This window comes from Melanerpes formicivorus, unplaced genomic scaffold (genome assembly GCF_026170545.1).
Source record: "Melanerpes formicivorus ecotype bairdi unplaced genomic scaffold, bMelFor1.0.p_v2 SCAF_4, whole genome shotgun sequence".
NCBI lineage: Eukaryota > Metazoa > Chordata > Aves > Piciformes > Picidae > Melanerpes > Melanerpes formicivorus.
In genome coordinates this window covers 19,746,696-19,772,412 of record NW_027142356.1, presented here as the reverse complement: position 1 = coordinate 19,772,412, position 25,717 = coordinate 19,746,696, and the positions used below count along the sequence as shown (strand labels likewise).

The 25,717-nt window shown below is 37.0% G+C and overlaps 1 protein-coding gene across 4 annotated transcripts in view; it reads right to left on the bottom strand.

Moving 5' to 3' along the window:
• The window catches only part of FSTL5 (follistatin like 5), a 254,115-nt gene that overhangs the window by 66,386 nt on the left and 162,012 nt on the right, over nucleotides 1-25,717 (bottom strand). For all 4 annotated transcript variants that reach the window (XM_068137176.1, XM_068137179.1, XM_068137177.1 and 1 more), the window contains exon 7: nucleotides 8,236-8,402. In XM_068137176.1, coding sequence (XP_067993277.1) covers nucleotides 8,236-8,402 — 167 coding nt within the window. The remainder of the gene's footprint in view (nucleotides 1-8,235; nucleotides 8,403-25,717) is intronic.

Sequence of the window (25,717 nt, the reverse complement as noted above, 5' to 3'; positions counted from 1 at the left end):
AATTCCTAATATTTGGCAAACTGCTGCACACAAATTTAAACACGTCACAGACAAAAGTGATATCCCATTGGTATTTTACTTTGCCAAAGTAGGGCAATTCCATTTTATTTCTCATTAACAAAGGAAAAAAAACCCAAAGCACAACAAAAATAAACAAACAAAACAACAAGACTAACCACATCCCCAAACTCAAATATGTAACAAATAAAAAGCCAACTCAGGCAAGTATTTATTTGGAGCCCCTATTACAAGAGGGATGTGGAGGTGCTGGAACGTGTCCAGAGAAGGGCCACAAGGATGATCAGAGGGCTGGAGCACCTCTCCTATGAGGACAGACTGAAGGAGTTGGGGCTGTTCAGTCTGCAGAAGAGAAGGCTCCGAGGAGACCTAATTGTGGCCTTCCAGTGTCTGAAGGGGGCCTACAGCAAGGCTGGGGAAGGACTTCTCAGGATCTCAGGTAGTCATAGGATTAGGGGGAATGGAATGAAGCTGGAGGTGGGGAGATTCAGGCTAGGTGTGAGGAGGAGGTTCTTCACCATGAGAGTGGTGAAACCCTGGAATGGGTTGTCCAGGGAGGTGGTCGAGGCCCTGTCCCTGGGGGTGTTTAAGAGCAGGCTGGATGAGGCTCTGTCCAGCCTGATCTAGTGTGGGGTGTCCCTGCCCATGGCAGGGGGGTTGGAACTAGATGATGCTTGTGGTCCCTTCCAACCCTGAATGAAACTATGAAACTATGAAACTATAAGTAATCATCACAATATGTAATTTCTGTACAGGTGTTCCAAAGACTGTGTAAAAAGATATTTTTGCATCAAACTTATTAGCTGTAAAGCATTGCCCAAGTAAGAGGAAGGAGAAGACAGGGCAGCAAACAAAACAAGGCAGAAGGAACCCCACTGAGAATAGCCAGAAGAAGGTGAACATGACCATTGTCAAGAGATTTTCTACAGGTCAGAGTCAAAGCATGACCAGATGATGGACAGGCAAAGAGCACCACTGCTTTCTTAAGCAATTGTTCTCAAGGTTTGAAAATTTTCATGATCATGATGTATAAATTTGTCACCATATTAATCATGGTAAATGTAAACAAATAAAATTATTTGAAGAAACTTCACACTATTCTGTTGCAATCCCCTCACAGCACACAAATTATGTAGGCTTGTTCTGGATAAGTATTTGCTTTACAACACTTTTTGTAAGTAGCTGCACTGGTGATTTTAGAGGTGGGTAGCAATTTTCTTTGGAGTCAGTATTGGATCAATACCTTGATAAATTTTGGGCAGAAAAAATTGAATCCTATATTTTTTTAACATTTATAAATGCCAATGGAGCCCAATTCATAAGTAATTATGTCCTATCTGTCTTCATTCTTCCTCCCAGGATACTTGGGAGGGAGGGGTAGAAAGGGTTTCTTTTTTAGTGTTTAAGCAATTGTACCTCTCTGTTCAGTGAAACAGACTGTTGGATATCAAACACTTTTGTTACTGGTGATGTGGCCCTCCTATTTAATGTACTGTTTTGATGATTTGAAAGTCAGGGCTGTGAGCCACAGGAGGCCATTATTAACAAGCATCTTTCTCATGCCTTTAAGAAGGACTGACCTTTCCTGCTAGCTATAGCCTACTTGAGGTTACTCTTTTGAGACTTCTTTTCTAAAATAATAGCCTGAAAAGCTTAGTATTCCTTTTACACCCCACAAAACTTTTTCTACAATGCCATGGAAAGCATTTATGTCTTGTAGGATAGCAAAAGTACTGCCAAATGACCTGGAGATTTTGAAAAAATGCATATATAACCAGTTATAAAAGCATTCAGAGATGATGCTAGTTTTCACTCAGCTGAGGGAATGTGTACTGCAGAAAAAAGATTAAGTCTATAACTATACATAAAATTACACTGCATTTTTTCCTGTAAATAAATCAGAATTTAATAGAACAAGTTGAATTTTCTGGTATCAGCAATATAAAGTGCAGATGTATAATGCATCTCTCTATATACATATATAGAAATGAACTGAGAAAACTGTATTTGAAATTAAAAGAAAGAACTGAGAAAGAAAGGTGCTATAGTAGTGAAAGACAACTGACAAAATAGCTTTCTGCTAATTTTAGAATACAGGGAAGATAAGCAAGACTGAAAAGAAATGGAGAAAGTTCTGGTGTTTCTGAAAAGAAAAAAAAAAGTAGTGCAGGTTAATATGTTAAGACAATTAAAAATATTGCTTGAATAAATAATATGGTAGAAAATCAAGATCTACCTACAAGAACACTTGCTGAAAGGAGAATACTAATATAAATGAAATTGCTAGCTCTGCACCTTCCTGAAAATATGTCAATGTTTGTATACAATCTGCTAATTAGTATTTACTATAGGAAACTTAAAAATAGAAAGAGTATGGGTGGATATAACTCTATTGTAAGTACATTTTTTGAGATTTGTTTTATTTTTATGAGAAATTGTCCTTGGGGAGCAGAAAAAAAAGATTGAAGCATATTTCCCCCAATATTTCCAGCCTACCTGGAATTCTGTCATAAATAATAATTTAAAAAGAATAATCACAGGTAGGGCATTTTATATTTATGATAATTATCTTAAAGTCATAAGTGTGTCATACTGAGAACAATTTAACCATGCATAAAGAAAAGTTTGTGTTTAGGTCTATACTATCCTCATAGGAGAAGACAATATAAAAGGGAATAATTTATTTATATGTTTCTCCTTAGAATTTTAAGAAAGAGAGGGAAAAAGGATAAGAAGTTGGAAGGAAAAGGGTAATTTTAGGAGTCCTCCTTTGGAAATAGTCTTTAGTATTTTGGACATTCTTAAAACATTTCTGTCATCATAGTTTCATAGTTTCATAGTTTCATTCAGGGTTGGAAGGGACCACAAGCATCATCTAGTTCCAACCCCCCTGCCATGGGCAGGGACACCCCACACTAGATCAGGCTGGACAGAGCCTCATCCAGCCTGCTCTTAAACACCCCCAGGGACGGGGCCTCAACCACCTCCCTGGACAACACATTCCAGGGTTTCACCACTCTCATGGTGAAGAACCTCCTCCTCACATCCAGCCTGAATCTCCCCACCTCCAGCTTCATTCCATTCCCCCTAGTCCTGTCACTACCTGAGATCCTGAGAAGTCCTTCCCCAGCCTTCCTGTAGGCCCCCTTCAGATACTGGAAGGCCACAATTAGGTCACCTCGGAGCCTTCTCTTCTGCAGACTGAACAGCCCCAACTCCTTCAGTCTGTCCTCATAGGAGAGGTGCTCCTATCAACTGCTGAGTAGAATGGAAGACAGCATGTTCTTTCAGAGGACATTAGCTTTTAATGGCATCTGCAATATGGTGTTTTTGTTTTGTGGGTTTTGTTGATGGGAGATGAATATATCAATAAGAGAATGCAGATTGTTGAATGATACCAAAAAAGTGGAAGTTGTAATCTTTAAATGAATTTTACTGAAATAAAGAAATAAGGAGTAGTGTAGTTCAACTACACACTTTCAAAACATTACTAATTTAAGGATGTTAGCAGATGTTAAACATTACACGTGGACAAGTTGTCTAAGTAGATCTTGTATAAATGTAGTATCAAAGGGCAGATATGTTACAAGAAAAGTGTGATTGCAGACAGAGGAAAGAAGCTGAAGGCAAGTATGAATCAAAAGGTCAGAAAAAGATTAAATGAGATATAAAAAAATTGAAAGTGAATGAAAAAAAGTAATACATATTGTAATTGGGAAAAAATTGCTACTTTAATTTTTTTCATAAGTAATATTTTCTGTAACGAATAATTGGTTAGATAAAACAAAATATATTCAGAAAAGTGGAATGACATATGAAATTTAAGATGCTAGATAACAGCAAGACAAAAACACCTTTCTAAATATGTACTAAGATATCTGCATAATGTCCTGTGGTATCAGTTTTGAAGTGAGTCAGAGCACAATTATATGACAATTTAAGTAAAATTTGCAGAAGCATACAATTTTTTTTGGTGTTCTCATTCAGAGTGATGCTGATTATCCTTGACTTCCATCAAGTTAACAAGATAAAGATCAGTAGAAATATCCATTACCTCCAGAAATAGTAATTGTGAGTTCCTCAAGGAGAGTTCAAGAGTACTAAGGACTTCTAAAATAACCAATTGGATATCAGTAATATTATTCATATCTGACCACATGCTTGATAACATTATCTAAGTTATAATTTTTAAAATGTACTACTTAAATGCAATTTTCATTATCATCCTTTGAAAGTCAAACAGCATTTCTTAGTATATTTTAAAAATGTTGTAATATATATAACACCATTATTTAAGAATAGCTCTTAGCCACTCCATAGTTGATAGCTTAAAAAATATATCCTCTATATTTTTTAGTAGAGAAGTAGATTTTGTTTTGTTTTGTTTTGCAACAAAACAGAAATTCAACAGTCATGATTTGAGTTTAGACTTGACTCTTTTGCTTCTTGCATTTTTCCATTTGGCAAAACACTAGGCATAACATTGTTCCAAGTTTGCTTCCCCTTGAAGTGAATAGCTTAACTCATACTGAGAACTGCATGAGCTTGCTATGATTTACAAACTCACACTGTCACTACTGATTTTTTGAGACTGCTTTCCTTGATAGGTGCTAACTTCCAGTTATGATGATTTCTCACACATTTTGCTAAAAAAAAACCAAAAAAAAAGTTTGTCTGTCTTCCCAGATCAATGCTTGTCATGTTTTACCCAGAAAGTGCACTACCATTTACATAACGTTAGTCATGAGATGCACAGATGTGGTTTTTGTGTAACTGAGTAAATTAGTAATTCCCAGAATTAGGCAAACATGATTGTAGTTTATAATATAGCCATATTAAAACCTAGAATAAGTTGCCTCTGGGGACATCTTAAATTATACAAGGACTTAAGGGCTTTGAATGTTTAAAATTGCTTGAATAAGTACAACACTTTCTTTGGTGGTTAAATTGCAACATAAACTGGAGTACACTGTTTCACTCTACATTTTTTTCCTTTGAAGTTAATATTTAAGTTCTAAATTCATTTTGCATAATAAAATATAAAACACTGCTCTTTTTTTGTCCAATTATTTTTCTTTTCCTCAAGGTCTTATTTTAGTACATTGCCTGAATGGATACTAAATTATGGCTATACAACAACCTTTAAGCAAATGTGTAACTGTAAGAACCAAGCAGGAAATATATTATGAACAGGGTTCAGAAAGGTTTGGAATGATCAAAGAAATATGGAAGGTAACAAAATAAAAAAATAAAATAATAAAAAAAACCAAAAGGAAACTGAAGGAGGATCTAGAAGCAAATACAGGAGCATCAAGTCAGTGTGAAAAGTGAAACATATGATAAATTTTGAAGATACTGTGGGACCAATTTAACTTCGTATCTTGATGTGGGTTTTTTGGTTGTGTGTGTTTGTTTCTTTGTTTTTAGTGCCTCACTCCGTGGATATTTGATCTGTCATCCTCTTTCTGTATTTGAATCATAACTAAACTATTAATGTTAAAGGACTAAGCTATAACATATTGTTTGCTTGAAAGAACTTCCAAGCATTCCAGTTTGGTTTATATATCTTTTTAATGTCTTTATTAAGCTAACAAACAAACATCAAACATTTATCTTCAAAATTATGCTATCCTGACACTTTTCCTCCCTTTAGAGCTCTTACTGTACCTGTACACACAGAGCCATCATCCCAGCCACACTTTGCAGAGCTTACATTTAATTTTTGTGGGTTGCCAGTTCAGCTCATTATCATATTTCCTCCTCTCATATTAACTATAAACAAATCTGTCTAATTCTAACAATTTCAACTTTGCTTTGAATGTCTGATCACCACTAACTTCACATGGGGCTTCCCACAAGTGTTTTAAATTCCATACTTGACCTTCCTCCAGCTGTGATAAGTGCTTCAGAAGCATGCTGGGTTGGCCCTGGCTAATAGCCAAACTCCCACCCAGCTGCTTGCTTACTCATTCCTCCTCCACCCTCCACAGAACAGTGGGGAAAATAAGAGTAAAATGAATGAGAAAACTCAGGGGTTGTGATAAAGGAAGAGAGATTGCTTACTAATTACTGTGGTGGGCAAAACAGACACAGCTTTGGCAAATTCAGCTGAATTTTTTGCCAACTAAAAGTAAACAAGAGAGAACTAACTTGGGCAGTGAGAAAAAATGCACATATTATTAAAAGAACAGCTTCCCTTCCTCTGTTGGGCTCAACTTCGCTCCTTCACTCCCAAATTCTTTACCTTCTGCCTGAGTGGTGCAGAAGATTGGGGTACACACCAATAGTCAGTACACAACATTCACTATTCACATTTCCTTTCTCCTCACCCTTTCATGTCTGTTCCAGCCAGGACTCACCATGAGCTAAGTCCTCCAAGATAAACCTGTTCCAGTGTGGCTGCATATCTGCTCCAACACAGCACAGCTCCTGCTACCCCAGCCTTGGACTTCCTGCTGCTGTTTCTCAATCTTTTTATTCTCTACTCATCTTTCTCTCTCTGTTGTTTTATGCCCTTTAATGAATGTTTTCCCAGGTGTGCTATGAGTGCAGCTGAGGGGCTCAGTTGTGCCCTAAGGTGGGTCCATTGAAACCAACTGCAAAGAGCTGTGTCTAGCTTGAGGCAGCTCCTGGCCTCTTCCTGCAGAGATAACTCTTGCAGTCCCTACCGGCAACGGCCGGATACACGTATCTGGCGTAAGAAGTTTCTCTTTTGAGGGCTTCGAGTTTGGTTGGTTTTGCTTGTGGATTATTTTTTTGGTAGGGTTGTTTTGTTTTGTTTTGCGTGGGTTTTGTTGTTGTTGTTGTTGTGGAGGTTTTATTTGTTTGTTGCCTTTTTTTCCCCCCTTAATTCTCATATTCAAAATGAATGTGTCAGGCTTTGAAAACATTTGCTCTTTCCACATCTGCAAATACATTAAACTGAACCTTTCAAACTGATCTGTTATCATTATTTCCATTCATCATTTCCCCTTTATTTCTGTGCCCAGATGCATGCTCCTGTTTCTATCTACAGCTCATGCCATGTATTACACTTATAAGTGATTAGGAAGTACTCCAAACCATTTTTTATAAGCATCATGAATATTTAGAGAAAGCTAACAAATATTGCAGAAAGGAGCTTGTGAATGTGAGCAACATGCTTTTGAGTACCCAGCCATGCAATTAATACCAAACAAAAGTAACAACTATTTAACTGAGAACTTTTCAGAGGATGCTCTTTTTTTTTTTTTAGCTTAAACCTTTAAAGTGACTTTAAAATCACTTTAAATGTACCATTCATGCAAGATGAGCTTTGCTCCTTATTTTACAAAGCACCACTGTAAGGAAGCTTAATTTATGATTTACAGAACTAATGTAAAAATAGCAAACAAAATAAAATGTTATGTGAAAGTACAAATGTAATCTTATAAATAAAAGCATTCAGGAGAAAATGAAATGGACATTTTAAAATCTGCGTATTTGTTAGGGTTGATATTTCACACACCCAACAGCTCAGTGATGAAGACCTCACCTCAGACCCAGAACAAGCATGACTCCTGATGTAGCAGTCTGTCCACATTTATAATTTTGCTAACATAAAATGGGCAAATAAAAGCAAAAATACCCACAAGCAAATAAAATACAGCAGAAACATTATTTTAAAAGTTTTTTCAGAAGATGTAATAATGTTCAGTTTCTGTTCTGGTCCATATGGTGAGGTAATGGCAAAGTTAGGCGGCAAGTTCACTGGTGATTTTTGACAAGTACCATAAAAACTGCTGAATATTTGGAGGAATGAGGAAAACAACCAATTTTGTTGCAAAATAGTTATTTTGAAAAACCACACTTTTATTGGATTATTAGAAGATAAGGTTATTATTATCAGCCATTCATACTAGGTCACTATGCATTTCTTAAAATGTTAATTTCAAAGATTTTAATTCTTTCTTTTTTGACATTTGAGGACTGTATAATCCTAAATGTATAATGTATTTTGGGCTGCAATATTCTCTGCTTTTTCTTTTATTTGTTTTAAATGATTAGCCTGTGAAATACATTTTCTCTGTACTGAACAACAAGGTCTTATATGCACAGCAAAATAAAAACAGACTGAGACTGTCAGGCATATAATTCCCATTTCTTTGAAAGTCATATAGAGCTTGTTACGTGTCACTTTTCTATTCTTTATGAAAAGTTTTGATAATAAGCTGTTAAATATAGCTTTCTCTTACTTACATTGATATCTTCCAAGTCTAATCTATTCAGAATAACGTTGTTCCTCTTCCAGATGATGGGAGGTCTCAGAATTCCCTGGATCGTGCAACTTAAGACAGCACTTTGTCCTACTGTTGCTACAGTGGTGCTTAGTTTTTGATCTTCAGGCAGACTTAGCTGAACTACCTCTGTAAAAGATATATTATTTGTAAGATTAATTAGCAGACAGTTTCATAAAGTTAATTAGCATGCAGTTTCTGTACACTGGTAATTTGAGTATTTTAATTGGAATCAAAGCAAAAAGAATTTCCAACAGCACAGGAAGTTCAGAGTATTTCAAATAAAGGTCAGCATGACATTTCAATTAAATTGACTGACAAGTATCACCCTGCAAGAAGAGAAGCATTGAATATGAAAATCAATTTCAGAGGTAAGACTGTAATAAACATAGTGTATCCAACATCAGACACCAGACGCTATTTGACAGCTAAAGCCAATGCAGCAGAATAGTCAGCACCTTCATCTGAACTAAGATGGCAGTGCTGCTGTAAGACTCATTTGTATGAGTTCACTTTCAGAAAAGAAAAATGCAAACAGAGCTCAGCATACAAATCATACAGGACTGGGATTTGAAGTGGACAACAAAGTGAATTCTGCATTCAGAATATAAAATTAAGGAATAAGATTTCTTTTCTGTCAATCCAGGTTTTATGTTGGGCTTTTATTTTTTTCCTTGACATGAGTAAAAACACAGTCTCCAGATCAAGCTGACAGTAGTAATTTCTCCCATTTTGGCCTCAGAAGAATATGCATTAATCATAGTCCAAACAAGTTAATGTGACACACCAAAAGAAAAACAAAAAAAAGAAAAGTTGTAATAATTTCTACTACATTTCTATATTCAAATATTATCCCTTTTACAACTGCATAAATTCAGAGCCAGAATAAAAAGCAGCTGTGCATAAATCTTTTTAAATATAGGGGAAAAGAAAAAAAAAAGGAGGGATTAAAAAAAGTGGAAAAAATCCAGAGCACTTTTTGGCAGCAGTTCCAAAACTGCTGTCTGCCAAGGAGCAGAAGCAAAAATTGGGATAGACAATAGCACCTGGTAGAAGTACAGAGTACAAAAATGCATAACACAAACCTGAAGCAAATGCAGTGCATCACCTGAATCACTGTGAATCATCTCAAACCACAAATATTTGCTACCTATATTTTGGATTTACTGTTCAACACAGTCAAAATTGCTGGTGTTGACATGGTATTTCACTAGAGTTGACAAATATTAGTATTAACTAAAATACCCCAGCACAATATATCTGTAAAATAATATATTTACAGGAGTTTCAAAAGTGTGTCAGAGGTTTTTATTTGGGGTTGGAGTGTGTGTATATGTGTGCGCTGTGTATTGTTCTTCCTTTGCGAGAGACAAGTTTCTAACGTATTTAGAAGCAAAACCTCTAAGAATACATCTAAAACTACATTCTGCATGGAGGCATGTGCATGAGAAAATCCAATATGAGATATCTGACTAACATAAAATTGCTTTTTCACATTCATAATTTTTTTTTGAATGATGATGAAATTTCAACATTCTTCTTGAAAAATATCCAGTATTTCTAAACTTAAAATCAATGGAACAAATTCAAACTCAATATCCTGTGAGAATGAAGCTGATTTATGGCATAGTATGTGAGATAACTAAAATAAATGGGTGACTGTCATACAAAATAAATTTTATAAATAAAAAAAATATTTCTAATGAAATTAAATTTGGTATGAACAAATATGCTGTTATATGGAGTAAGCAGCCTTTAAACAAAAATATTTTTCATATTTAATTTAAGGCAATCTTCTTCATACAGTTTTGGAACAATTTTACTTGATGCCAGAAAAGTAAATAAAATTATTATGAATAGAGAAATATTCTCAAATCTTTCAACTTAACACTATGGAAAATACATCTTCACCTATTTTTGATTGCCTCTGGTATTTCATATTGCGAGTAAAATAATGCATGACTTCAGCAATTATCTTTGTACCACAAGAAAGGGAGTCTAGACCTTGAAACTGATAATCTATGTACTGAACATCTCTAATATTAATAGAATGCCACTTCATGTCTCACAACTCATTTCTACACATATAAAGAGTGATACACATTTTATAACACTCTATACTCCTCCTAGTGTGATTGCCTATAGGTTAGAGACTGAACAGCTGAGATTTGTGTTATGGGATGGACGCAATGATCTTGAAGGTCTTTTCCAACCTGGTCTGGTCTGGTCTGGTCTATTCTATTCTAGTCTAGTCTAGTCTAGTCTAGTCTATTCTACTCTACTCTACTCTACTCTACCACTTGCGATATGCCCAGTTATACATAACCTATTAAAATTCTATATTTGTAAGGATTTATCATTTTAGTCAAAAGAACTATACAGGGATTTAAGATCACACAAATAGCCACTTTCCCACTAAGCTGTGAAAGTGTGAAAAATCTCTAGGTTTTGTACCTTTCATTTTCAAGTACAAAAGTTGTTATGTATCTATACTCTTTTAATTACTAAATTACTTTCATATAAAAGAAATAGTAATCCCACTATAGCAAAGCAGCAATCTACAAGCAAGCTAAGATCTTTTTAGCCTCATAAAAGCAATATTTGTAATTAAGTGATCACTGCAAATGATGGTCAACTACAAAAGACTGTGCTTATGCAGTGGTTTGAAAATTCCCGCCAACATTAAATTTTGCCAGACCAGCTCAGTTGGAAGCAAATTAAGGTATATTTACAAGCAAAACTACAACCTACAATGGAATGTAATGCATGTGTGCAAATATACAATATTTACAGATATTTACAATTTATAAACAGCCCAAGAACAACCCTAGCCAAAGACCAGGGGAGCTGCAACATCTTCTCCCTCCCTGCCCCCTCCTTATGCCCCTGTATGCAAACAGGACAAGAGAAAAGAGCAGAGATAAATTGCTGCTAATACCAGTCAAAACAAAGCAGTGCAGCCAAGGTCAAGCAGAAGCGAGTTACTATATCCCAGCCTGAGAAAGCGAGAAGAGAGAAAAATTGTTTGACAAACTAAATCTTGCACCTCTCCACTGGGATTGTATAGAACTATCATTATTTTCCCTTTTACACCCAATAAAGATTTATTTACATTCTACTACTTTCTGTTTAATATCTGTGGAAAATTTTTAAAGGCATAGCCTAAAACTACCACAGTTTAGTTTTTCAAATAATTAAACTGTGAATGATAGAGGAAAAGAGTTTTCAAAGCTGGCATTTTGCAAAGATATCACAACAGCAATAGGGTTAAACAGATAATGGAATTTTAAGCAGTATTTTTCAGCAGTCCTACATTGCTGTCATTCTTTTTATAAGTTAAACTATATTAATATTCTTGTAATCCAACAGATATAATTACATCACTGCATTTTAAAAACATAGCAGGAGGGGTAGGGTAGTGCTAGGGAGCAAATGAGATGCGTAGTGCTTTGATCAACCTTTCTATTTTTGGCACAACATGGAACATTCTGATGCTCTGCATTGAGCACATTTATGAAAAGAGTTGCTACATTTGGATTTATTTGGGTTTTCTGAAGAAGTTAGAGAAAAAGTAATAAATATTGGACTATTTCAGTTATCTCCCCATGCTTGGAAAAGTTTGATCTCCAGATCCTTTTAATGATCCAAAGCAGTCTGTAGGGGACTGTACACAATCATTAAACTCAATTGTGAATAGAATACCAGATCAGGAGGAGAAACACTGAAGTATATGATATGTGTTGAGATTAAGTACTTCCATATTGTAGCTAATGATCCATAAAGAAAAGCCACAGTATCACTCAATAAAAGTTTTTGAAAGCTAAAAAGTATGAGAAAATGTTAAATTAGGACTTTGTATATATATATTATATATATACAAAGTCTATATATATTATATATATATATATAATTTACATAATTTAATATCTACAAAAAGGAGGAAGATCATGTACAACTGAAGACTGTTTGGGTTAAATTAATTCCACTAAAACATGTACAATTTGAACCTTCTTATATATTTATGTAAAATATGTGTATTTATTCATAGCAGCCATAAAATACTCTTCTGTGTCTGAAGTAATAAACATTATGCAGAGCAGTACCCACTACTGAAAATTAAGACACCATCAAGTCTGTATTTATTTTGTTTGCATGCTTCAAAACTAATTTAAAAGCAATCATCTTTTAAAAACAAGCAGAGAAGCCTTTTGTTCACAGACTATAGTGAGATCAGTACTTAACAGAGAGCACTACTTCATGGCTTGAAATTGCTGAAATGCAGCTAGGTAATCTGCCTTTTCCTCTTCTGGCATTGATCCCACTTTCATCAAAATGATATGTAAAAAGCTTTTTTTATCAGTGTCATTTTGCTGTTCTTTTACAGCAGTTTTAAAATCAGCACACATCATCATCAGCATGACTAATTCTGTCATCTGCCATATCTTCTGCTTTGAAATTGTTGTAAACATATTATTCACATATTTAGTACAATGTTTCAGTAGTGTAAGTAACAGAATGCAGTTCAGGAGTGGCCTTCTCTAGGGTCTGATACTAGTAAAGGATTCTTTCTGATCTTGTAACCTATTGAACAGCACACAAGTTAAAAACAAACCAACAATCAAAACAGCAAAAGCAAACAAACAAACAAACCAAACCACCACCACCATCCCCCATACATAACTTTTTCACAATTGCTTGATGTTTTAGCTGCAAAGCTTAGATTAAAATTCAGGAAGTCTTATTTCCAGACCTATAACCACCATAGGAGATGGTTCTACTTTTATATTATGGCAATCAAAACCACTTAACAGGCTTAACATTATAATTAATATCTTTCATCTTTGCTGACAATAGGCTTGAACAACCATTTTTGTTGACAACTATAATATTGTAACAGCTTCTGTTTTTCAGAAATTCTGGACAAGTCAATTCCATAAAGAAAATTACCAGAAAATATAAAAGAAAACACAATACTTTCTGGTTTTATTTGTATCCCTACTCAATGAGATTTAATGGAGAGTGATTGATAGGTCATGGTAGGAAACATTTTTTTTGTGGGAGAAAATCTATGGTTTATATTTGCTTTCATAAACATAGAATGTGTTATTCTTTATTCAAATATCTAGAACCATTTAGAATGCTTTGGTTTTAAAAACTAAAGTACAGTATGTCAGCTGACCTCTTGCTTAAAGTGAATTTAGTACACAAATTCTTTTATTATTGAAACAGCTTTTCATCTTCTGATTTTGTTGTAACCAAAAAGAACCACATAAACAAATTTCATTTAAAAAAATAATTAGCTGAAGTAAATAAAAGGAATACATAAAATACAGAAAATTAAGGAATACATAAAATACAGAAAATTATAAAAGTTTACAGATGTGTGCACTAATTGTTTGTCATTAAAGTCTGTATTTTCTGATGGCTCTTTGAAGTAGTAAGAATGAATGTAGACTTTAGTTCAGGGACTTTATGAGACAGAATGCAAACAATAAAAGGGCAGATAAATTTAAGGGGGGGGCAAGTACTAAACAACAGCAAGAACAACGGACTTTAAGTTGACTTGGCAGAAGAGAGACTGCAGTGATGACAAGTATAAAAATGAAAAACAAGGATCAGGAATTCTTATGAAAGGAACTAAAAGTAAACAAAATTTTGATTTATGGTTTATCCACATAAATACCATAAGCAGTCTGTGTTCTCTACAAAGCAGATAAAACCTTAGGGTTAAAAGAAGCATAGTAAGAGTATAGAGCAGTTTAAATATGAAGAATTATTAAACAGGTTTGGATTTTCCTTTTACAAACTAGTCAATGTAGAGAGTTTTGACAGAGGTCTACAAAGCCATGTCTGTCATGGAAAAGCTGGCAGAGGGGATCAATGGATTAGCTTGAAGTGACAGATCTGAAAAGAAATGTTTTGCAAAAGGGTATTATGGATTGCAGAAGCTTACATGTGCAGGAAGATATCACATTAACACTCTGAAGAGTATGAACAAAGTATAATGATACTAAACACTAACTTCATTCCATGATGGAGAGACAGTATTGGACTACTGAACTTGGGACTAGTGCAGTCATTTTTTATTGTCTAAAGGAAATGTTTCTTTATTTCACAAGGAATTCACCCAGCAAATGCTATTTCTAAGTTTTCTTTATGATGTTTATATGCTCTGGTTTTAATGAAGTGAAATAACTTAAGGTATTTTAACAGTTTAATGAAAAAAGTAATTTAACTGTGATGCAACTGAATTAATACACAGAATGTACTGAATATAATTTTACATAGTAAGTGAAATGACCCTTCTGACAGTTTCAGTTCTTTTAGCAGGATTATCTCTGAATGGCAGTTAGTCTTCTCTGCAGTGCTTACATGTCACAAATGCTCATTTTAACCATTTTTTAGTATGAATGATGACAAATTATGAAAATTAGTGATAATAATTTTGTTAATATATAATTCACAAACTAATAAAGCAATCAAAATTTCAGAGCTCATTATACATGTATTTTAAATTTAATTCCTGCTTTAATTAGAAGAATTTCTCTTGCTATATCCATTGAATCACACTCCTCAATACCTTCTGTTTCTCACAAATCTGCACAATCTAAAGCATTCAAGAGGACTCAAGTTATAAATGAGTGCAACATGGGCTATAATGATTCATTCAAGTCTTTACAAAAATCAATGAAACACCTACTTTTGCTTGCTCTGAAGTGCCCTAACATCATTAAAAATAGTTCAGAAGCATTGCTCATGGATATATGAGGAGTCTTCAGTTCTTTAAGACTCCCTTGTATTGCATACAGAAACACAGAAGGTTTCCACGCACCTGTGGGCTGTATCTCATTTGATACATCACACAATATCAAAAATTGGCAGAAGTGGGATATTAATAGCACTGACTGACAACCCAAATATATGCACCAGGTTTCTTAGATAACCACCTTACCACAGTTACACCTGAACCAGATAGCTGGAGAACTACTTTACGGACAGGAAATACACAAAAGAAGAAATTTGTAGAGATACACTGTCTATAGCCAGTTTATAAAATACAAAGAAATACCTATGTGCATAAGGCTTTGCTTAATATTCTTGCATCGGTGCTACAGGAGTACCAAGTAAACCTGAGCATGTTTTGAATAGTTTCACGACTGCTTATGGTAAGAATATTTACAATAGTGCACACAAAGGGTTCACCCTGTTGAGTACATTGTTTGAGAATCTTTTGAAGTACCAGAGGGCATCCAACTCTTATGAAATTTTTTTCAGTCTAGAGGTGGTGTGGGTTTAAGACTGTCTGTCTTAACAATAGAGTACAGTCCTCTGAAAGTACCAGAGTAGAACAAAGAAAAGTTGGAAAACCGGGAAGTGTAATCTTTGTTATTCCATCCCATCATTCCTGCATCTCCCCTATATAAAGAGACAGCACAGGCTATTCTGCCCTTTTTTCTCCCTTCTCTCTAGGTATTGTGGCAGCTCCTGTCTCTGGTTTGCAGGAAAATGGGGCCTTGAGCTAGCAAATTAATTTCTTGCTATGCAATGTGGCCTGAGTGTGGGGGTGGGGGGGTGGGTGTTGAGGACAGACTTGAGGCATTTGGGCCTGCTGAATTTAGTGAGAGGAAGCAGGGAGGCATGGAGAGGCATTGAGGCTTCATGTTTAGCCTGGCTGGGTGGAAGATTCTGGCCTAATGAGGTTTGGGTAAGCCAAGCCCAGGGTGGAGAACTGGGCTGAGGCTGAACATGAATTTGGGTATTTTGTATTGTTGTATATATTTCTGAACAATATTTCCAATGAACTTTCCAATTCTGTGTGTGGAGTGTTGTTATTTTACTCCTTTGGGGAGAGATAACATAGTTTTCTGTCTGCTCAACCCAAGACAAGAGGAAGACACAGGCCAAGAATGTCAACACATGATCTGAATAGCTTAAAAGACTTTGGTTGCAGGGGAAATCAGCAGTCTGCTCCTGAACATTGGCAGCCCCATAGGATGGGGATTGTTTAGCCTGGAGAAGAGGAGACTCAGGGGAGACCTTATTGCTGTCTACAACTACCTGAAAGGAGGTTGTAGCCAGCTGGGGGTTGGTCTCTTCTCCCAGGCAACCAGCACCAGAACAAGAGGACACAGTCAAGCTGTGGCAGGGGAAGTTTAGGCTTGAGGTGAAGAGAAAGTTCTTCACAGAAAGAGTAATTTGCCATTGGAATGTGCTGCCCAGGGAGGAGATGGAATCCCCCTCCCTAGAGGTGTTCAAAAAAGGACTGGATGTGGCACTTGGAGCCATGGTTTAGTTAGCGGTGAAGTGTTAGGTATTATGTAATAGGTTGGACTTGATGATCTCTGAGGTCTCTTCCAACCTGGTTGATTCTGTGATACTATGATTCCATTTATTAGGGGCAAGCAAAACAATCCAAACTTCACGTATCTTCAGTGACAGACTAGTTATTCCTCCTTATGAAAAGGAATAGAATTTCAGCTTTTATGAATTTACATCTCTTGAACAGGCAGTAAATGAACTGGTACTTCCTGTTTCTACTTGCACCAAACTGAAATTGCCTGCCCATCCGTAACTTATCTTCTCAATATGCTCTTTAAATAATTCTCCGTAAAATTCAATGAATCCCAAGGGAAATTTCAAAGTTATTGTGATGGGTTAAAATTTGGTTTGATGCATGTTACTGGAATTGCTGATCTGAAAGTAGTCAGATAAGGTATCTTGACTTTATCTGTATATATAAGCTCCCAACTTTTACAATCATATTAAGATTTATACAAAACCAGAATTTTAACCAATAAAACTGCAGCAAAAAATAGAGTATGTCTAGAAGAGAATCCCACAGTAAATTAAACACTAATTTCCAAATAAACTACTGCTATTTTCAGACTTTAATCCCACTAGAATACCATTGAGCTTTATTAGCACATGTATCTCAAATTAGATATGTCAGCTTTTCAAAAATGCCCCATAGACTCACAATTGATTTTCTCTTTAGTGTGCCACAATTAATATTTCACATTTGTATCCATTGTGCATTCAGCAGAGAGCAAGTCATTTGGACCAGAATATGAAAAATAACACCACTAACATTGTCAGTAAATAAATACTGTGCCTGAGTTTTAGATGCTTTCTTTTACAACAGAAGAGCAAACAGTACAATGTTAAAAACAACTGCTGCAGAAGTGGACTGAAATATGTAGGGTTTTGAAAACAAGACTAGCAAGTATTAATGCAATATTGATGGGAAGTTGAATTTAGTCTTGGAACTTTTTGTGGAATCTCAGTGCTACATTTTCCAGAGTTCTATTTTCAGACACACATAATTGAACTTCTAATCTTCCAAACTTGCAGTAATAGGTCTTTGAAATGGCTTTGAGTAATGTATTTAAGATGTATAAAAGAGCCAAACACCATAAATGGAGGGGGGGAAGGTATATGAAAAAAGGACAACTAACAAAGAGTTTTGGAGGTTCCTCAGTCTGAATAAAGTTTTCCATGTCACTATTGTTTACATTCATTTTTATCAAGGATTAGAAATATCTAAAGGACAGGCGTCAAGAGAATAGGGCTGGTACCTAGTAATAGAACAAGGAGCAATGGGCACAAACAAATACAGGAATTTCCACTTGAACATGAGGAAGAACTTCCTTACTTTGAGGTTGACAGACTACTGAAAAAGGCTGCCAAGGGAGGCTGTGGAGTCTTTCCTCTCGGGAGATATTCAAAACCCGCATGGACACAATCCTCTGCAATCTGTTCTAGGTGAATATGCTTTAGCCGGGGGGGTGGACTAGATAGTCTCTAGACGTCCCTTCCAATACCTACCATTCTGTGGCTCTAAGATTTGCATTTTGGGTTAATAAGAAATTTAGTAGCTTGCTTTTTTGTTTTGGAATGAGGTAGACAGAAGCAAATAGTATGAAGAGATTATTTTGCAGAAAAGAATACTGTTCCTTTGCTGCACGACAATCTGTAACAAATAGCAACAACTTCAGAGGAAAGCAAAGAAGAAACATGGTGGGCCAGATCAAGCTATAAACTCCCATAACAGGGCTGTACTTGTAGATTTGAGTAGTCAAATCAATGCTTCTAAACAGCCTAACTAAAGCAGAATTTATCAAGGTACATACTCTTAAACACAGGATACTTGTCCCCAAGGAAATGCTACCAAAAAGATCTAAAATTTAATTCAATCTGTTCTACTCAAAAGACCAAAGGAAACTGCTTTTCAGTAGCATCTTCAAAAACATCTCTCTTCAGGAAAAAAAACAACAAAGCAAGCAAGCAAGCAAACAAACAAACAAAAAATAACAATACCAAACTTATGAAAGCAAACAAGGAAGCTGACATCCAACAACCTGAGTGTTTATCCATAAATCAATAATCACTCCAAAAATATCTATTTAAGTTGTACATATACACAGCCTTACATGAGATTGTTATATTTATAAGTAGTGTTTTGGCAGCTTCTCTTGTTTACTTCCATGTAAGCATTATTAATAAAACTTTGCTTTTTTTTTTTCTAATTGCTTTCCTAGCCACACAGAGGCTCAGCTGCATTCAGAATAGGGTCCGCCTTTTTCCTCTTCCCACTGTCTTTCATCTATCCTTATTTTTATCTCCTTTTATTTCTCACAGTCCTTCCCTTTATATTTCTGTATATCACTACTCTCACCCACTCATCCTGTTAGTTCTACTTGTCCTTTCTTAATTATGTTCAGATACACTATTTCTGTAAGAACTCCAGATACTGAAGTGAGTCTTAGTTGGTTTCTTTTAGATTTCTTTGGATTTATCACTGGCAGAAGGTTTCATGGTTTTGAGATTGACTTGTGGCTTGGGAGTATAACTTAATGTGCTCACAAGTCAGAGATTGTAGGAGTGCACCCTTGCCACTTCCTGCCTGAATTTTGGGCAAGATGTACCCATTCCTACATGCATGTATCCTAGTGTGTAGGAAGAAGGGAGCTGCAATTTTCCCATTTATTCTGGGGAACATGGTCATTTATTTTAAATCAAATACTTTAGCTCAGCTATTTTATTCAGATTTAGATCTTATTCTAAATTATAACACATCATTTAGAAGATGCTACTGGTCTGTAATTTGTTATCAGAATAGCAGGAGTATATAAAATCAAGTACAATATTAACTGAATGACTGATGGCAGTGGTATGGGTTAAAAAAGGCAAAAGTGATCCCAATCATGGAATCTAGCTGGATTTCTGAAAAGCTCTTAATGTTATCCCTCACCCCTTCATCAAGAGCTTTGAAGGGACAGCTACAGGTTTTACAAACTCTGCCAGCATGCTTTCACTTTTCAATGTGAGTCAATAATACTAGCAATAAGCAATACTAACATCATCAAATTCAGGCAAGGAAGCGAGGCAAGGAAAGATTAAACTATCCACAGTGCTCAAAAGGCCTAGGTTCCCAACACATTGCTGTATTTATCTGGATATCATTGTATTTCTTCAGTACAGCTTCAGGTAACTTCACTTTCATCTAAGAGTACTCAGAAATTCATATTCTGCATATGAGGAATATGCAATCATGTCCAGCTAAGCAATTCAGCTAAGCTGAATGAACTGTTAATCTCATGCATTATGCTACATGCAAGCTCTGACGCAAAAGCAAAGGCAATTTTGCCACTCAACACACACATTCATTTTATAGTTAGTTTTATCGGTGTTCTTAATATAATTATCTGTCCTGATCACTAAGCACTTTTCAGCTTCAATAAGGCAGCCTTAACAGAGACAAATTGGTTTTTCATTATAGTTCTGATAAATTCTTCCTTCTCTTTACCAAGTAAGACAGAAATAGTAAGGTATATGTGCAAATATACAATTTATAATAAATAATTAAAATGTGCTTCATAATGCAGTAACAAAAGGTCAAGTAAAGTTGGTACAAGCTTTTTAAAATATCTTAACTAAAATGCTGTTGTTATAAATCATCCTGAAAGGATAATGATAATAAAAATTCCACTATTTAGAACTATTGAGCACCCAGCTTATATGCATTTAGATCTTTGAAGTCTACAAAAGTCTAAACTGATCCAAGAACTGTACATCTGAGAGCTGCCATATCTTCATGTATCTCTACAGGCACTATTCACTATTCCTGCAGTGGGCTCCACAATGATTTGGTGACAGCCAAGAGAAAAGACTAAAGATTGTGTTGCTTAATTTTAGGTTCTGAGGGAGTGTTTGCTAATTATTTACTCTTCTGCATCCCTTTGCTTAGCAAATTTCTTTCTTCCTCTACTTACCCCTGTATTAAACTCCCTTCCTATGCTCTTTGTTTCTTCAGCAACTCTTGCCATTAGTGCTTGATTCCCTCTTCCAGATAATTACATTAAACAGTATTAGCCCCAATACTGAGCCTTGGGAAACATCACTTGTGACTGGCTGCCCACTAGATTTAATTCCATCCACCACCACCACTCTTTTGTTCCAGCCATGCAGCCAGTTTTTTATCCAGAAAGAGTATGACTGTCCAGGCCATAAGCAATCAGCTTCTCCTGGAGCATACTGTGTGATTTTTAGTGTCAAAGGCTTTATTAAAATCTAGGCAGACAACACTGAAAGGCATTCCCTCATCCACTAAGCAGGACACTTGGTCTGTATCTCAGGTTTCTCAGATTAATAATTGAATATTTAAAATTAATTGCAAAACATCTGCAGAGCTAGACCCTCTGTTTGTAATGTACTCATGATGAACAAATTAAAAAATCCTAACACTATATTATTAAAAAACAGGAACAGAACAAAATTTCTCTATGTACGGTGTTGAAAACTACATCTCTTGCTATAAATTAATATAAACAGCACTTGAGTAAGGACAGTCAGTAATATCACAGTATCACAGTATAACTAAGGTTGGAAAGGACTTCGAGGATCATCAAGTCCAACCTATCAACACAGACCCCATGACTAGACCATGGCACCAAGTGCCATGTCCAGTCTCCTCTTGAACACCTCCAGGGACGATGACTCAACCACCTCCCTGGGCAACCCATTCCAATGCCGAATGACTCGCTCGGTGAAGAACTTTCTCCTCACCTCGAATCTAAACCTCCACTGGTGCAGCTTGAGACTGAGTCCCCTTGTTCTGGTGCTGGTTGCCTGGGAGAAGAGACCAACCCCTTCCTGGCTACAACCACCCCTCAGGTAGTTGTAGAGGGCAATGAGGTCACCCCTGAGCCTCCTCTTCTCCAGGCTAAACAATCCCAGCTCCCTCAGCCTCTCCTCATAGGGCTTGTGTTCAAGGCCTCTCACCAGCCTTGTTGCCCTTCTCTGGACACGCTCAAGTGTTTCGATGTCCTTCTTAAACTGAGAGGCCCAGAACTGGACACAGGACTCAAGGTGCGGCCTAACCAATGCAGAGTACAGGGGCACTATGACCTCCCTGCTCCTGCTGGCCACACTATTCCTAATGCAGGCCAGGATGCTATTGGCCCTCCTGGCCACCTGGGCACACTGTTGGCTCATATTCAGGCGGCTATCGATCAGCACCCCCAGGTCCCCCTCTGTTTGGGAGCTCTCCAGCCACTCCGACCCCAGCCTGTAGCTCTGCATGGGATTGCCGTAGCCAAAGTGCAGCACTCGGCACTTGGACTTGTTGAATGCCATCCCATTGGACTCTGCCCATCTGTCCAGTTGGTTGAGGTCCCTCTGCAGAGCCTTTCTACCCTCTAACTGACTAACATCTGCTCCTAACTTGGTGTCATCTGCAAACTTGCTGATGACTGACTCGACCCCCTCATCCAGATCAATGAAGATGTTGAAGAGGACAGGGCCCAGCACTGATCCCTGGGGGACACCACTGGTGACTGGCTGCCAGCTGGATGTGGCACTGTTCACTACCACTCTCTGGGCCTGGCCCTCCAGCCAAATCCTAACCCAGCACAGAGTGTAGTGGTCCAAGCCACAAGCTGACAGCTTAGCCAGCAGTTTGCTGTGGGGGACGGTGTCAAAGGCCTTGCTGAAGTCCAGGTAGACCACATCCACAGGCCTCCCCACGTCCACCAGACGGGTCACCTGATCATATGCATTAGGAATAATGCCTGAATAGAAAGGCACAGTAGCCCATTACCCTTTGTAATGTTTTCTGGTTTACTCAGTAAAAAAAAATAATAAAAATCACAGAAAGTTAATTTTGGAGTTAAATATAGCTTTCCTATACAGATAAAATGGAAGTGCTAATTCATTGAAGTAATACTGATAATTAGTTTTGACCTTATTTACTGTAGAACATGGTCTTAAATTTATCTAAACAAAGAAAGGAAATTTTGCAAAAATTGTTTATTGTTGGTTTGTTGCACTTGCACATGACTAGTATATGCAAAACCATTATTTAAATACTAGGAGTCAGCATAAATATTTTCAAGTGATTTTACTAATATAGATCCAAATTTAATGCTGCTTCTGCTTATTGCAAATACAGATGCTGAATATCAATACTGCATATTTGCAGTTACCTCAAATGAAACATTAAAATTGCAGTTCAGTCTATGAAGTATTTCTAGAACTAATCAATAATGAAATGGTAATTTTAAGAGGAGACTTGACAGCCCTGGTAACTCACAGTTTTATGCACAAAGATTTCAGTTTATAAATATAATAATCTGCCAATTTTATTTACTGCGTGGCTTCATTTTACTTTCAAATTTCAAAGCTTCTTTCCCAGAATGGTAATAAAATTTTTAAGTATTTAAGTTCTCTGGACTTACCCTGAAATTTATAATAACCCATCTTTGTAAAAACTATTTCCTTGTCCAGTTCTATCAGGAAAACGACAGGACAATATTCTAAAATCGTAATTCAGGAGTAAATTACTTGAATAGTAGTTAGAAAGTCTGGAGCATAGAAGAACTAGCATATTTCCACTGCAAAGAGTGCCATGCAACTGATATTCCCTGCGTTGTGAAGACTAGAGTTATGAAGTATCTTCTTATAGAAATTTTTAATATAGAAATAAGCACCGATGGGAGCAGTTCTGGGATGATTCTGAAGGATCTATCAATTAGCTGATGGGACTATTTACATGTAGAGGGGAAAAAAAGAAACCAAACCTCAAGATATGTTCTGTTCCCTATGCACTGGCTGAGATGGAGTTAATTTTCCCCATAGCAGTCCTCATGGTTCTGTGATCTGTATTGGTAGCTAGAAAGGTGTTGATAATACACTATTGATTTGGCTGCTGCTGAACAGTGCTCACACAGTAACAAGGCTGCCTCTCCAACATTCCCATCTCAAAGTCTGGCTGGGTGTGGGCAAGATCTTGGGAAGGGACACAGGCAGGACAGCTGGCCCAAAGTGATCAAAGATATATTCTATACCATGTAACACCTACTCAGCAATAAAAGACAAGACAAAGGAGGATGATGGAATCCACTTGTTATTACAATGTTTCTCTTCTGAAACAACCACTACATATACTGAAACCCTGTTTTCAAGGAACTGGATAGGCATTACCTGATGATGGGAAATAGAGAATAAATCAAATAAAATTTCCTTTTCCCTTCACTTCCATTTTATTAAACTGACTTTATCTTGACTCGTGAGGGTTTTTTTCCTATCTAATTTTATCCCTGCCCTGTCCTACCAAGGAGGGAATTGATAGAGAAGCTTGATGGGCACCCAGCATCCAGCCAAAATCAATCCACCACAACATGGCTGTATGGAGGCTTCTAAGTATTGTTATTTGCTGAGTGATATTCTACTCCTTGTAAGAGTGAAAGTCTGTGCAAAGGATCATGAATTCATGTTGGGCTGTGGCACATTCTGAGAACAAGAAAAACTTTGCGTATATCTCTACATACCAAATATATTTCCACAAAAGCAAAGCAGACAATGGGCTAGGCATCTAAGAAGATCAGTACAAGGGTTGAAGAACAAACTAAACACAGACTGGATTGAGCTATGATTCTTAGCACTTCAGTCTTACATACTATTTACAGTATCTTCTGATCTACCCCTTCACAAGCAAAGTGCATCCAATCTTGTCATGGATCTTTCACTTCTCCATTGAAGGAATCTATTAGCAGGTTTGTGATGAAGAATTTCATACTAGAATTCATATTGTTCAGTATCACCCAGGAGAAAAGGTATGAAAAATTTTTGAGATCAAATTTTTGAGAAATAATCAAGCAGTCCGGGTAGTACACACAAAAGCTGATTTGCTTAAAGACCTTCCTTACAATACTGGCATGCAAAATTCAATATATTTAACTCAGTATTCAAAGTACTATGTGAAGGACAAGGAAAGTGTCCAACCTTGTTTACGCAGTGATGGGCTCTGAATTAGTTATTATTGCTTAGGTATAAGATCTTCAGAGGTCAATTTGCAGTTTTGTGAAAAGCCCTATAAACTCCGGGTGATATGAAAATGGAAGGAATCATTAGGCAATGACTAGTACCTGTGGTGGGTTAACGCCTCTTTCTGAAAACAAAAGAAGAAAGCAGGGTGGAGGGCTTGCGGGTACTTTACACTCCCTGAAGGGCGTTTCCCCCCTGGGAAAGCTGAGTCTGTTCCACTCCCCCCTCCCTGCCCAGTTAGGGTATAAAAAGAAGATCATCACTGCCCATTGTAGGCTCGAACCCTCAATCTTAACACTCCGAGTCTCATGCCCTTCCAACTGAGCCACGTGGTCCTCCCCCAGTTACTGGGTGGCGAGGAGGAAGGAAAAAAGAGGAAGTGCCAGACCCCGCCGTAAAACTTATAGTGGTGCAAGGGATCATGGTAGGAAATAACCTAATTTCCTGTGTCCACCCACTGGGCTGGACTTCTGGACACAGGAAACACCCCTGTAGCAGAGGACACCGAGCCCAAACTACGACAGTACCCAAACACAAAAACATTACTATACCACTGTGTAAGCCCATTTTGCAAGAGCAACTTGTTTGCTTTTTGTCTTTCTCTCTGTAAAAACACTTGCAGTAAAGCTTGACAATGAGCAGAGAAACGTAATATGAATGAACAAAGCTTCCCATCTGAGCAGCTATTAAATGACAGACTTTTCAGAATGGAAAAGAGATGACTACAAAGATATGTCAGTGTCGTAGTTTGGGCTGGCTGCCCTCTGCTACAGGGGTGTTTCCTGTGTCCAGAAGTCCAGCCCAGTGGGTGGACACAGGAAATTAGGTTATTTCCTACCATGATCCCTTGCACCACTATAAGTTTCGCGGCGGGGTCTGGCACTTCCTCTTTTCTTCCTCCTCCGTCAGTCGGTAACATGGGGGAGAGATCTCCTGGCTTTGGGCCTTGCTAGGCCCAAGGCCACGGGGGGATGGGCAGTCTCAGATCTGGCCAGCTGAGACTAGCCTAGCAGTGGGAGGGGGAAGAAGGAGCCCTGGGGGTCTCGGGTGTACCCTCAGGTAGGGATGGGATTTCTCTGAGTCTGTTTTGGGTTCTTTTCTCTTGTCACTGTATTTCTAGT